Here is a 13,261-nt window from a genome sequence, read left to right as displayed (position 1 = left end):
TTTATTTATCTTTTTGAGAATATCATTAAAAAATAAAATAATATATAATTACAAGAACTGATTTTCAAAGTTAAAAGAGTTTAAAAAAGACCCAAAAGTCTAAAATACTATGATAGGGTTTTCTTAGTAGATAGGGTAATAAATACTCTGATAGTTGTTCACGAATTTCATTGCAGGGCTCAGAAATCAGATCCCCATTATCTATGATCGGCAAAACTGTCAAACCTGCCATGTAGGTCCCACCAATTCCATCCAAAAATAATGCAGGTCCCACCACTCCTCACGTCCATCTCCCTCTCTGATCGCAAAAAGTTTTGGCTGATTGGAGTTCGGATCTCCTACAAAGCCAATACGCTCGATACCGCTTAATAACAGTTTAACACTAACACCAGAACCCAGACCCCACCCCCCCAGCTCAATCGTTGGTCTGTGATTGGTTGTCACAGGAGAAAGCCAATAACCATGGTCACAGCCACAGGGGTTAAGCTTGTTCTCAGTCAACCGATGGTCCCACTCCTACCTTTTCTTGCAACCTTTTTCGGTTTTTCCAGGGGGTTCCTGCTGCTAATCTTCTAGCCGTTATCCCGCTGTGACCTAATAGTCTTTCTACATCTGTCCCTTCGCTGCGACTCGAGTATTTTCGTTTCAGGTTAATCCTTTTCCGTTTTATGATATCTAACTCAGGGATATTATAGTAATTTACGTTTATATTTTTTCTTTTCTTTTATAATTCCTATTAATTCAATCGCATATATTTTTTTTTTCGTTTGAAAACCCCCTGAAACGGACGTCCCTCCCTCCCGAGCTCCTTCTTCTGTCTGTTTTTTCTCTGAAGCCTGAAAATTAAAGAAAAAGAAAAAAAATTTCAACATCCGACAATGATCAAAAAATCTTCGACGCAGGCACGTGAAATCCATGTCTTTGTAATTCATATAACATTTGAGCTTGACTTGAATCATTCTTCAGTTGGAGTTCTTGTTTTGATTTCTTTTTCACTGAATTTTTATTTGCTTTTTCTAACGATTAATGGCGTTCAAATCGGAACCGCAGAAGACGAGTTACTGCGTATTAGGAGATGTTTATGGAGTGATGATGGTTCCCAAGGAGGTCGAGCTCGAAAAAGAGGGCAGTTTCGAGCTGCGGTTTCAAGTTCCGGATGTTGGACAAGCCCTTAAAGTGAGTTCCTTTTTTTATGTTTTAAACAAATTTTCTTACTTTTTTATGATTTCTGTTATGGTTGAAGTTGAGTAATCGAAGTAGGAGGGTGGTTTTGATTCTTAAAAACTTGACCTTTCGAGGATTTTCATTTTGTTTTATGATGATTTTGTCTAATATGTTCGAAAGTTTTTATTAGTTTATTTGGTTTTGAAACTAATTTTCATTTTTTTTTTTCAAATTAATTTTTGCCTTTTGATTTTAATATAGGCTGTATGCTTGTATGCTCTATTGATTTTCTTCTTTCAATATATTGCCATTTTTCTGTCATTTATTTACGAATCTTAGATTTTATTAAGCATGTTATTTCATGTTGATTTTGTTTTTTATTCTTGGTTATGATCTGACGGTTTGATTGATAAGGACTGAAGGTGGAAAATTTGATGATTCTGAGCAATTAGCGTTTGTTTACTGTGGGTCTTTGTATTGTAAAACGACCAATGGAACTGGAAGAACACGCTGCTTGGGGATTTTTAAGATTTCTGGCAATTCTTGGAATACTTTATTTTTTGAAAAGGAAAGAAAATATTATATTGTTCCCACGGTCCTTATGTAATCTTTTATGTGATGCAGAATTTCTTAAGGATTAGAGAAGTTGGGGAGTTTCTAAGTGGGGCTTTAGCGGGTGCCATGGCTAAAGCTGTTCTTGCTCCTCTAGAAACAATCAGGTGGCTTCACTGTCCTTCTTCTTCTTCTTTTCTGGTCCTTGTTTACCATAATCCAAGGGGGAAGATAGCACATGTGATACTTCTTCTCACCTTCTTAATGTTGATTAAAAGAAGAGACAAAAATGTCCGACTGATCTTTAGATGTGTATCTTTTATCTTAGGATTGATCTGTCTTTGTTTGCCTTAGTTGCTGACGACAAAACACTTGCCTTCACTGGCTGCTTTGTTTTTTTATCTTCCAGATCAATATAGTTTCTTCAGTCAACAAGATAATGAATAGAAGCATTCTGATTAATGACATCCTCTGAAAATTACCCAGACTGGTTTATGCTAGCTGATGTGTTGCCTCAACAAGAATCTCATTGTTTGTGCTTTATTTGAACCATTATGGAATCATTCTTGTTAATTCACAAGCTATGCAGTCCCAAAGTATTGTCTCTCATTTTTACAGACTTAAATTCTAAACTGAAATTGAAAGTTGAGACATCAAAGTGCTGGCCCCGCATTATGTTCTATTTCACTTATCAAATTAGTCCTGCATGTCTATATTGTATCCTTCTTGTGCCATGCAAATGTCTTTATTTCTTTGTTTATGCCAACCTTTTCTTAATTTGGCTTAGTTTGTTAGATGAAATTGTAGGGAAGTATGTATACCAATGGAAAAACTTATTATATTGTCTATCCACTAACAGACAACACTTGGGAATATGATGAGATATTTTATTTTTCAGTTATTTGATTTTTGAAATAGGAGCTTAAGAGCTTTAGGATTTTCTTTTTGATATGAGTGATTTTAGAAATGATTTTATTTTCTAAAGTTTCATGTGAACATGATGGGCTGTAAAGTTATTTCTTTTTTTGGAATATTTTTCGGAGTTCTAGTGTTTTTTAATGTCTTTCCATATGTAAATATATGATGTTAGAAACTTGTTGAAGTCAAGGGCTTAAGACCTATATAACATAACTCCTCTATTTCATCCCCTTTTTGTTGAGTTTCTTGTTATATTTACAATTACTTTTATTCTATTGTAGTTTTGAGTTATTGCTCTGACTCTAGCTCTTGAATTCTCTAAAGTCCTATTTTCTTCCATTCTCCTAACACTAAATATTTTCTGTTTAAACTTCAGTACCGTGAATCTCCTAATTCTGTACTATTAACTGTTATTTTTTTTTGTGCTAATTGTGGTGGTTTAACCAAACTAGCTTGCTTTCTGATGAAGACAGAAAAAAATTACTAAAATTGGAAACCACAGTTTCTTTTCTTCACTTGGAAATTACATTTCCTGTGACTACTTGATTACTTTTTTCTTGGCCTCACTTTCCAATCCTCCATGCTGGTTAAGAAAGCTGCTTTCCCTATGCTTCCAGTTGGCTTATTTGAGAATAGAAGAATCATAGAATTTATGGGAATAAGTTGGCTTTTAGCACAGAAAATCCAGATCATTATTCCTAAAGTTATGAAGCAGCTCTTCTACTACTGTGTTCTTGTAGAGAGTGGAAGGGCTTTCTTTTTTGCTCACTTGTGCAGATTGGGATGCCATAACACATTGTCAGATTTCTTTTCTTTTTTCCTTTTTAACATTTTTATACAGCCTATTTCCTTGTTTTGGGATTGTGGAATAGGAAGTCTCATGTAATATTTTTTGGTCTTCCTTTATCTCCCTTTCCAATACTTTATCCATATAAGCAAACATAAACATAAATACTTACTGTCATAAGGTACCATTTAAGGGGTTTAATGTCTAAGTTTCTTCAAAACATTGTTCACTAAATTGTGTTCTCTAACAAATATTTGGATTGCTATATCTTCTGTAAAAACTAAAATGAACAGGGAAATTTTAGAATATTTTCTATTAACCCTGGAACTTAGCTGGATGGCCAAGCTTACTCAAAATGTCCACACTTTGATATGATTGTCTGAGTGGATGATTGACCGATGGCTTCTTGGTTTTCTCTTCTGTAAATGGCTTGACAAAGCAGGGGAAGGGTGAGAAGGTGGAACTTGCCAAGATTGCAGGTTCACTGTTGTAGGCATTCCCTCTTCACCTCTTCCATTACTTTCTGCTGTTTTTCCTTCAATTTGTTGGTTGCCTGATTGGTCTTTCCTTTGCACTTTTCCTTCTTTTCTCCTCAATGAATCCACTAGCCAATTATTAAAGAGTTAAGAGAAAGGCAGATCACATAAATATTAATCAAGCGGAATTCTTAAGATATACCAGGGATGTTTTCATATATTTCTCTAAGTCAAAACATGTAATCTGGAAGAATGTTCAATAGATTCCATGGTTGATTCTAGGTGTCTAAAATAATGGGAAATCTATCACACTGCAAAGAGTATTGAAGCCCTAATTATTGCCAAATTTGCAGGACGAGGATGGTGGTTGGTGTTGGATCAAGAAGTATTGCTGGTAGCTTCATTGAGGTCATTGAGAAGCAAGGTTGGCAAGGGTTGTGGGCAGGCAACACCATTAACATGCTCCGTATAATCCCAACTCAAGCAATTGAACTGGGCACATTTGAATGTGTCAAGCGAACCATGACATCAGTGCAAGAGAAATGTAAACAGAATGGAAACCAAAAATTGAAGATTGGGAATGTTAATTTGGATCTCTCATTCTCATGGATCTCCCCAGTTGCTATTGGTGGTGCAGCTGCAGGAATAACGAGCACACTTGTCTGCCATCCTCTTGAAGTGTTGAAGGTAATGGAATTTATGTTATAGTCATTGCTTGTATTATGAAAAATTAAAATTGTAGAATAAAAAGCAGCATTTCTGTTGTTTTTTGTTCTTTCTTGTAGACAATAAAAACAACATATGTATCATTGTTTGTGTTGATGACTATTTATTTGTTTCTTGTAATTTGTATCCATATATGGACACACACACATGAGTAAATTGTAGTTCTTTCCCAGGCAGCTTTCCCTGTTTCTATCATGTGGAGGGTGATGTTACTGCTACAAACCATCCATCAGATCAGGGATCTTCTGAAAAGGCCATGTGTTTGTGTTCAATCCACCAGCCAATGACAATTCTTTGTTCCATTTTATGCAGACTCGGACTCCCAAAGTAATATTAGCAATCCAAGGCTTTTAGTTTTAAATAGAAGAACTACCTATAGTGCATTGCATTCTGATTTATGTTCGTGCTGGGGCCTTCCTTGAGGTGGTTAGAAAGGCTGGCGATGTACGCTGCTTTCAGATTTTCTGTTTTTCCTTTGGTGCTTTCAGTTTTCTTGTTAAATATCTTGGTCTCTCTCTCTCCAGTCTCCATCTTATGGAATGAGAATTGTATTCTTCTGTCCCTTTTGATCATTAATAAATTGTGGTATTGATCCTTGGGGAATGAAAAAATAGATTTTTGCATTGTTTAGATTTTTTCTCCAAATACTTGACTAGTAAACCTATGTGCACATCACACACCAGTAAGAGCTTTTGTAATTTCCTATAGAATGACAACAGATAGGTGGGGGGAGGTCTCCATAGCCTGATCTTTCTGTGGAGATGGTGGAATTTTAGAATGTTTGGATCAGAATTTGTTGCTTGGTTCTAGTTTCCTTATTATTGTCCAGTGTTGGTCCTATAACATTACTCTTTACTTAGATGTTAGATTTCTTCATGCAAAATGAGAACATTGAATTCTCAACTGCTGCCTGTATGGGTGATATGCTTGTTGGATTGAGTAAGATGTCTGGTCTTGTGTCCTTATTTGATTACCATTACTTTCAGATCTCGTGCATCTTTTTTTTTCTCTTAATTACCGTTTCTTCACTTCCACAAAAAACGTTGTCATTGGGTTCCCCTGACTCCTCGTCACACTAGTTTCTGATGGGTAAATAAACATTTTATTAGATGTGCAAAAGAATATGGTATATACAATACCTTAGAAGTATTGGCCAACCCCTGTTGTCTCAAGCCCTTCCTTTTGTGATTTGACAGTTACTTTAAAACTAATTGTCCATCAGCTCCAGCTCCCAAAGATTAAAAAAAGGCTGAGATCTGTTAACCTCGTATTACCGATTCATCAACCATACAGTTTACTGATTTATGGACCCAGTTGCATTGGCTTATTCTTACCTCCCTAACCCTTGTATTTTTTTTCATAGCATTCTGATGTTGTCATGTGTGCTTGCCCATTGTTCCTTAGCCAACTTAGTAATACTTTGGGATTACCCATCTGCTATTAATTTATTGAAGTTCGGTGCTTTTTTCTAGTGTTAGTCCTTGATTACAGCTGTTATCTCTCTCTCGTGGCATCCCTATGTCCAATTGATCCAGAATATAAAGTTAGTATTAATCCATTACCATCTTTAAATGTTCCTCTTATGCTGGAAGGTCCCAGTTTATCCAAACTGCTCTCATCAAAGTTTGGTTTACTCTGATTTTATGCTGGAGGGATCCAAAATGAAGAAGTGCAATTTGTAGTGCTAGAGGATTCTGCTAGCCATAGCTGACCTTTAGAAAGGTCCTCCAAAGCATATTGTCAAAGATTTTCAATGCTTTGACCTAATGTATCACCTTGACTGTAATGCTTTCAATGCTTGCGCACTTCTAGACCTCCTTTTCCCATTAAAATGGTAAGTAGCTTGCCCATTTGCAAGACAGAGGAAACCGATATGTGGGGAAATGCTCCAGTTAGTTCTTCTCGGCTGCAAAGTCTCTTAAGTTTTGAACTTTGATACTAGAGTAAAAAATTTCCCAACAGAAAGCTCTAATAATCTCAGGTGGAACTGACCTTTGACACACGTCCTTCACAGGTAAAGCCAGCACTTGCATGCTTCTGGATATATGCAGTTCCAGGAAGCTCTAACAAAAATATGGCATTTTGGTTGCTCGAGATGGTTCACTTCCTTAACAGACAATATTTCCTTTTTTTTTTTTGTTTTACCAAAAAAAGTATTTCCTTTCTTTTCTTTCCATGTATGCAGCATCATATAAAGACTTTGGCTGTTTAGTGGCATGAAACAGATTTGTGCTCCAACTAGAGAAAAGTTCCTTAGTTTTATAGATGAGAAAATTTCATGTTCTAGTTTATTAGATGAAATACTTTTGTTGACACTTTTTGGTGCAATTTCTAAGCTGGACCCTAGTTAGAAGTTTGTTTTTAGTGATGCTTAAAAGTGGTATCACACTTTTGCTTCCCAGCATCCCGTTATTTTTAAACAATACATAGTGGTGAAGTCATGGGGCCATTACTTGATGTGATGGTAAAATCTTGGGCTGGCAAGCATAAGAATGCAGGTTTGAGTTTGATACTGGCCACCTTGTCCCTAAAAAGGCCAAAAGTTAGGACCATGCCCAATCTACCCCTCCTAAGACCAGATACTTGGAATCAACATTGGGTAATGGCCTTTACGTAGAGGTAGAGACAAGATTTTTCTCTGCAGGGGAAACAAGTGTTATAGTATAGGAGGTGGGATGTTTTGAATGTCACTTTAGGCCTTTTGGAGACATTTGAAGAATTTATGCTAGAGGAAAAATAAATGCTGGTATGAATGCAACCTTTATTTTCCTTGCCCCCCAAAAAGTGTATCCACATTGCCTTGGTGACTTACCAATCAGCCTGGTGAATAGCATATATAATATTGTGGCTAAGGTGATAGCTACTTGCCTAAGGAAGGGCCTCCCCTCTCTTATATCACAAAACCATGGGTCTTTCTTCCATGGGAGGTAGATTATGGATCAGTAGCGAGTCTGTAATTAGAAAAACAAAGGAGAAAATGACAAGAAATAGCAAGGAGTGAAGAAAGCAGGTAGGGAAGAAGAAACAACAAGAAATAAAGGAAACCCTTTATTTCCCTTCCTTTCTAACCTCTTGGAAAAGGTCCTGAGCTTACTCATTATTATGTTGATAGTTGTGCTTTGTATAGATTGTTTGATCCCTCAACTTTCAGCTGGCCAAGGAAGAGAGGAAGATTACTTCGGAAGTGCACAAGAGCTGAAATGGTCTGGACGTTGTGGGAAGAAAGAAACAAGAAAATCTTTGAGGAGAAAAAAAAGAAGCAAAGAGGTTCTGATTGAAATCATAATGGTAAAGGTGACACATTAGGTGAAGACAACAAACCTGTGTCTTGACTTCACTTTTGATGACATTATCAGACGGTGGGGTACAATTGCTGCATCATCTTCAGCAAAGAAGAAACAAATGTTAAAATGGGATCCACCAGTGGGTGAATTTTTTTAAATTGAATTATGGTGGAAGCTGTCTTGGCAATCCGGGTGCTGCTGGAATGGGAGGAGTAATAAGAAGCTGCGAAGGAAAATTGGTGTTTCTGTATTCTGGGTCTATAGGGCAAGGGGACTCCACCGGTGCAGAACTGAAGGCAGCTGTATTTGGGGCTCAAAAGGCATGGGAGATTTGGATTGGGAAGTTGGTGATGAAGGAGATTCAAAGGTGATCATAAGCTGGTTGAAAGATAATGACAAAGTTCCATGGTATTTCAGGAATGAGGTTAAGAAATTTAAAAGATTTTCAGAAGACATGCAGGTGATGTTGCAGTGGGTCCCTAGATCAACTAACAGCTTAGCTGATCATTTTGCCAAGCAAGGGGTCAATAGAGGGAATTGTTTTTGGGCTCATTTGTAATTGTAAGAAAGTGTCTTTTTGTCTTGAGATCATGGGGTAGTCGAGGCTACTCATATTATTGTAAATCTTACTTCTAATTAATAAAAGATTTTCCTGTTGCTGATAAAAAAATGTGCCTTGTTTTAAAATGTGGGAGATTTGGGAGAAACAATGCTATTATTACTCGATGTTTTAAAATGTGGAGGCGTGATGCGAGGCATTAGGCGTGTTCAAAATGTAAGAGGCATAGGCTTCTTGAGCATATGAAAGGGGGATGAGGAAGAAGAGGAAAGGTGATTTTCATTTTGTTTTTAGTGAATGATGTCTTATACTAAGAAGAATGAAGATGCATAACACTAGTTGAAGAGGGTCATGTCAAAGTGGAGGCAAGCAAAACGAAGCAAGCGAGTTCTTTCCCTTCCCTTTCTTTTCCTTTACTTTCTTTTCTTTTTATTTATTTATTTATTCTTTCTTTGTACCTTTTTGTATGAGGTGTGCATGAGGCGTATGCCTCTAGTCTAGTGTGCCCCCTGCAAAAGGTATATGAGGCATACACCTAAGGGCATTTTGGGGGTGCCTCCATGTGTATGCCTCCCACATCTTTTAAAACACTGTACTTTCTTGCTATTTTTTGATGGCACTTTACTCTTTTGTGAGAAGATGGAGCTATAAACTTAAAAGTATAGATTTCTTGCTTTGAGAGAAAGGTTGTGTTGTCTCATATTGGCTAATTAGATAACTAGGGTAGTCTCTTGGGGGTAATCCAAGGGTCACTTCTTTTTGTGATCTGGTTGTTGAGAAGTTCACAACTTGGGAAACAATCAATCCTTTCTACTGGGGGAAGAATTACTCTTATTAAATCTGCCTTTTTCTAATCTCCCTGTGTATTTCTTCTTTCCATTCAGAGTTTGGCAAATGGATTTGGAAAAGTAAGGAGAGATTTCTTTGGAAGCTAGGAGACCACCTTGTTTAATTGGGATATAGTTTATAACATGGTTTGCAATTTCGATATCAGTGGATATTTCACCATGTAGAGTAGGAGAAATTTCGAGATGTTTCACTAATTTTGCTTAGATATTTGGAAAATCTAAAAAAACCAGGAATGTTTTCTAGAAACGTGGAATTAGTCAATAAACCTTGAAGTAAGCATTAGAAGAAGTATAATAGGACATTTAAGGCTCAAAAAACCTTAGCAAAGAACTGTATAAATCAAATAGGTGAAAATTAAGGCTTTGTTTGGTTTGTAGGAAAAAGTAGGGAAAGGAAGGGAAAGACAGGAAAACCTATACAAGGCTTGTAAAGGTTTCCCTTCCTTTCCCTACCTTTTCCTTCAAACCAAACATAGCCTAAGAGATTTCAGTAGGCATCTTTCTCTTTTTGTCTCCCTTTTAATCTTTAAGCCATCTTCTCTTCATCAAATATGTCACTCGCCATTTTGACCTTTGTCTTTGTTAGTTACTATATGTTTTAATTAATTTGAGAGTACTTTTTTGAGGTTATATGTGTTTTTCTTCTACTTTTGAATTATTGTGACTTAGTAAGTGAATCATATCAAAATAATAGGCCTTTGGAAATGTTTTTTTTTTTTAATATGATAATTTTATTGAAATATGGAAAGGCTTTTAATAATATTCTATTCTTTTGAAAAATAATATTCTAAATTTATCAATGAAATCTGAAATATTACCAACATATCGGCAAAATATAGCAGAGATATTAGGAAAAAAAGATTCCTCTTAACTTTCTGTATAGTTCCATCTAATGAAATTTCTGTTTAACTTGCAAAAATATTAGCACATAAAGATTCTCAAAAAATAACATATTGCCACCTTATTGCCGATATGCAAACCATGGCTTGTAACAATAAAAGGGAAGTGGTTGTGGAGATTTCCCTTGGAGGTGGATATTTTGTGGCACAAGATAATTACAGTTATTCATGGTTTAGCTAGCAATGGTGGCATGCTGGGTGTTGATTTCTGGAACTTCTTTCACTTCTTGGAAGTTTATCATGGAATTGCAACCTCAGTTCCTTTGGTGTATTATGTTTGATGTTGGTTGTGGTGTAAAGGTAAGATTTTGGGAAGATTCTTGGTGAGGTATGAACATGAAAGAGTGCTTCCTTTCTACCTATTGTATTTCCAATTTTAAAAATGAGCTGCCGTTTTAGCTTCTTACAGGGGAAGAAGGGGTATAACTTGGAATTTTGGTCTTTGAAGAACTCTTAGGGATGGCAAAGTTGACCAAACATTGTCTCTCCTTTCTTTGAATTACTTTTCTCTTGATCCTTTTTATCTCTGTTTTCATTTCATTTTTGTGTGCCATTTGAATTTATACTTCTAGGTTTTGCGCAACAGATCTATTTGGTTGGGCCCTATTCCCTTGAAAAGGAGACAAAGTTGTTGGTTTTTAATTATTGTGACATGTTACAGGAAAGGAGACCAAATTGTTGCTTTTCACAGCATATTACTTTTAGGTATTTTATATGCCAAGAGTGAAATTAACTATAAGGATCTAAAGCTAGATTTGAAATGCTTACCTTTCTCAGAATTCTTTGGTTCCCTTGAACTTTCTTGTTTCTTTTTGGGGATGGGTCATAGTAATGGTTTCATATTTTCTTATGATGACAGGATATGCCCCCGACCATTCTCTCTTTGTTTCTGCCTTGAATATCTAATGTTAATGGTACTATGCCCACAGGACTCCAAAATAAATCCAAGATAAATTCTAATCCAAAAATATAGTAATTTGCTACAACTTTTAAGTCCAAGAATTAGTATACACAGTAAATACAAATTGTACTCAACATAGTTATATTGTTTGTTGAATAATCAACCATTGACAAACTCTAAAACAAATAGGACTCCGACTAATAAATACGTAAATTAATGTCTATATCAGAAGATGCAAATGACCCTAAAAGTAGCCATTTTCCATAATCAACTTAGAACTATATATGTCGTTGATTCTTGCTGTGATTTGATTAGTTCCTTTCAAAAACATGCCATCTTGGTGGGACAAGTACAGATAACCTTTGTAGTCATACCAATCAAGCCAAATGTGCAAGTTTTGACCATCAAACTGAGGTCCAATAAGACACCCACCAGTGTAGGTCCTTTATATTCTGCATCAGTGCAGGCCTTTCAACTTTCATGCTGATTATCACTGCTCTCTTGTATTTCTTTCAGCTGCTTTCATACTTAGTTGATTACCCATTGTTTCTGTAGGCCTTGATAGTTGTCGTTATGTATTAGAAAAATCACGGACTGGCATAGACAATTACACTGGAAAGTAAAGAAATGAAACTTAAAAATCTTTGTTTGTTACAGGATCGGTTGACTGTAAATCCTGAGGCATACCCCAATTTCTCCCTTGGCCTTAAAAATCTCTACAAGGAAGGTGGGATTGGAGCACTTTATTCTGGAATTGCACCTACGTTAATCGGCATGCTCCCATATAGCACTTGTTACTATTTCATGTATGATACAATGAAGAAATCTTATTGCGAGGCAAAGAAGAAAAAATCATTAAGTCGTGCGGAGATGCTTATGGTTGGAGCTCTGTCTGGTAAGAACTTGATTTTAATTATCATTTATTACTCAAGATATTGCTCTGTTTTTCTCCTAGTGCAAGGAAAAGAAGCTGCTTCTGAATATTCACAGGAAATGCAAGACAGAGTATCCCTTTGGTAGTATTACATGTGCTGATTGGGCCTTCTGTAAATGGAATTTCCTCTTAGGAAGACCCAAATATCAATATATTAAATTAACATCCATGAAATTATAAAAACCTATTTGGAAACAAAATCTTATATTATCAATCTTTGTCCTTTGCTGGTTTGTTCCATTAACAAATTAAATGATGTAAGGGGGTGCTTCTTTGTCCATCAAACAAAATTCATTTTGGCTTATGTCTGTTGTAGGGCTTACTGCAAGCACAATCAGTTTTCCATTGGAGGTGGCTAGGAAACGGTTAATGGTCGGAGCACTACAAGGGAAGTGCCCACCCGACATGGCAGCAGCACTGTCCGAAGTCATCCGTGAGGAAGGATTCCTGGGGCTTTACAGAGGGTGGGCTGCTAGCTGTTTGAAAGTCATGCCCAACTCTGGCATCACTTGGATGTTTTATGAAGCATGGAAGGATATATTGCTTGCTGAGAGGCGTTACCTATAATGCCAAGGATCACCCCCCATAGATAACCACCATTATTATTGCAGGGCAAGGGCAGCCGAGGTCTATGCGCATAAATGTCTAACTGGATCTTGTCCTTCGCCTACATCCGGATGCTGAAATCTTGGAAACAGCCTTATTTGGATTGACTGGCCAATGTTTTTTGCAAGGCCAGCTTCCTTGGCTTGGTTGAGGGCAAAGGGGAAGAAGAAATCTTCGTTTATACCAACTTGTTTCTGTATCTTGCAAAGATGCTATTATTTCCAAGACATGCTTTGGTTAAAAATTTTCCTTTTTTTTTTTGAATATTTTCTTGTCTCCATTGTTTCAATTAAGGGTTAGTTACTTCAACTATTTGCCAAATACTAAAAGTATCCATGGAATTCAAAACCTACTTCACAAATCTACTGAAAGTGCCCTTGCATTAGTTGACCGTCAGAACCTGTGTGATCTGCTTAAATTTTCAAAAACCTGGTTTTGCCCTTATTTTTTATTTTCATTTTCTTGTTGTCACTCACCCTTTTAAATACTTGGGTTAACTAAGCGGGTCCATAGCGGATAGTTAGGTCACAAGACAAAAGAAAGTAGTCAATGCAATTGTCACAAGCGGGTCCATAGTTGCACCCTTAAGGGGCCTGCACCGAGCTAG

At 36.5% G+C, this 13,261-nt stretch overlaps 1 protein-coding gene across 1 annotated transcript; it reads left to right on the top strand.

Moving 5' to 3' along the window:
* Positions 1-738: 738 nt before the first annotated feature.
* Positions 739-12,975, top strand: LOC148844190 (Mitochondrial substrate carrier family protein). The gene is made up of 6 exons (XM_088958549.1): positions 739-902; positions 1,051-1,176; positions 1,789-1,883; positions 4,251-4,584; positions 11,772-12,009; positions 12,365-12,975. The coding sequence occupies exons 1-6, from the start codon at positions 879-881 to the stop codon at positions 12,613-12,615; spliced, it is 1,068 nt and encodes a 355-aa protein (XP_088814675.1). The 5' UTR covers positions 739-878; the 3' UTR covers positions 12,616-12,975.
* Positions 12,976-13,261: the final 286 nt, after the last annotated feature.

The sequence above is a fragment of the Nelumbo lutea genome, chromosome 8 (assembly GCF_056320005.1).
Source record: "Nelumbo lutea isolate HS-2025 chromosome 8, American lotus-T2T, whole genome shotgun sequence".
NCBI classification, from domain to species: Eukaryota; Viridiplantae; Streptophyta; class Magnoliopsida; order Proteales; family Nelumbonaceae; genus Nelumbo; species Nelumbo lutea.
This window is presented reverse-complemented; position numbering and strand designations above follow the sequence as displayed.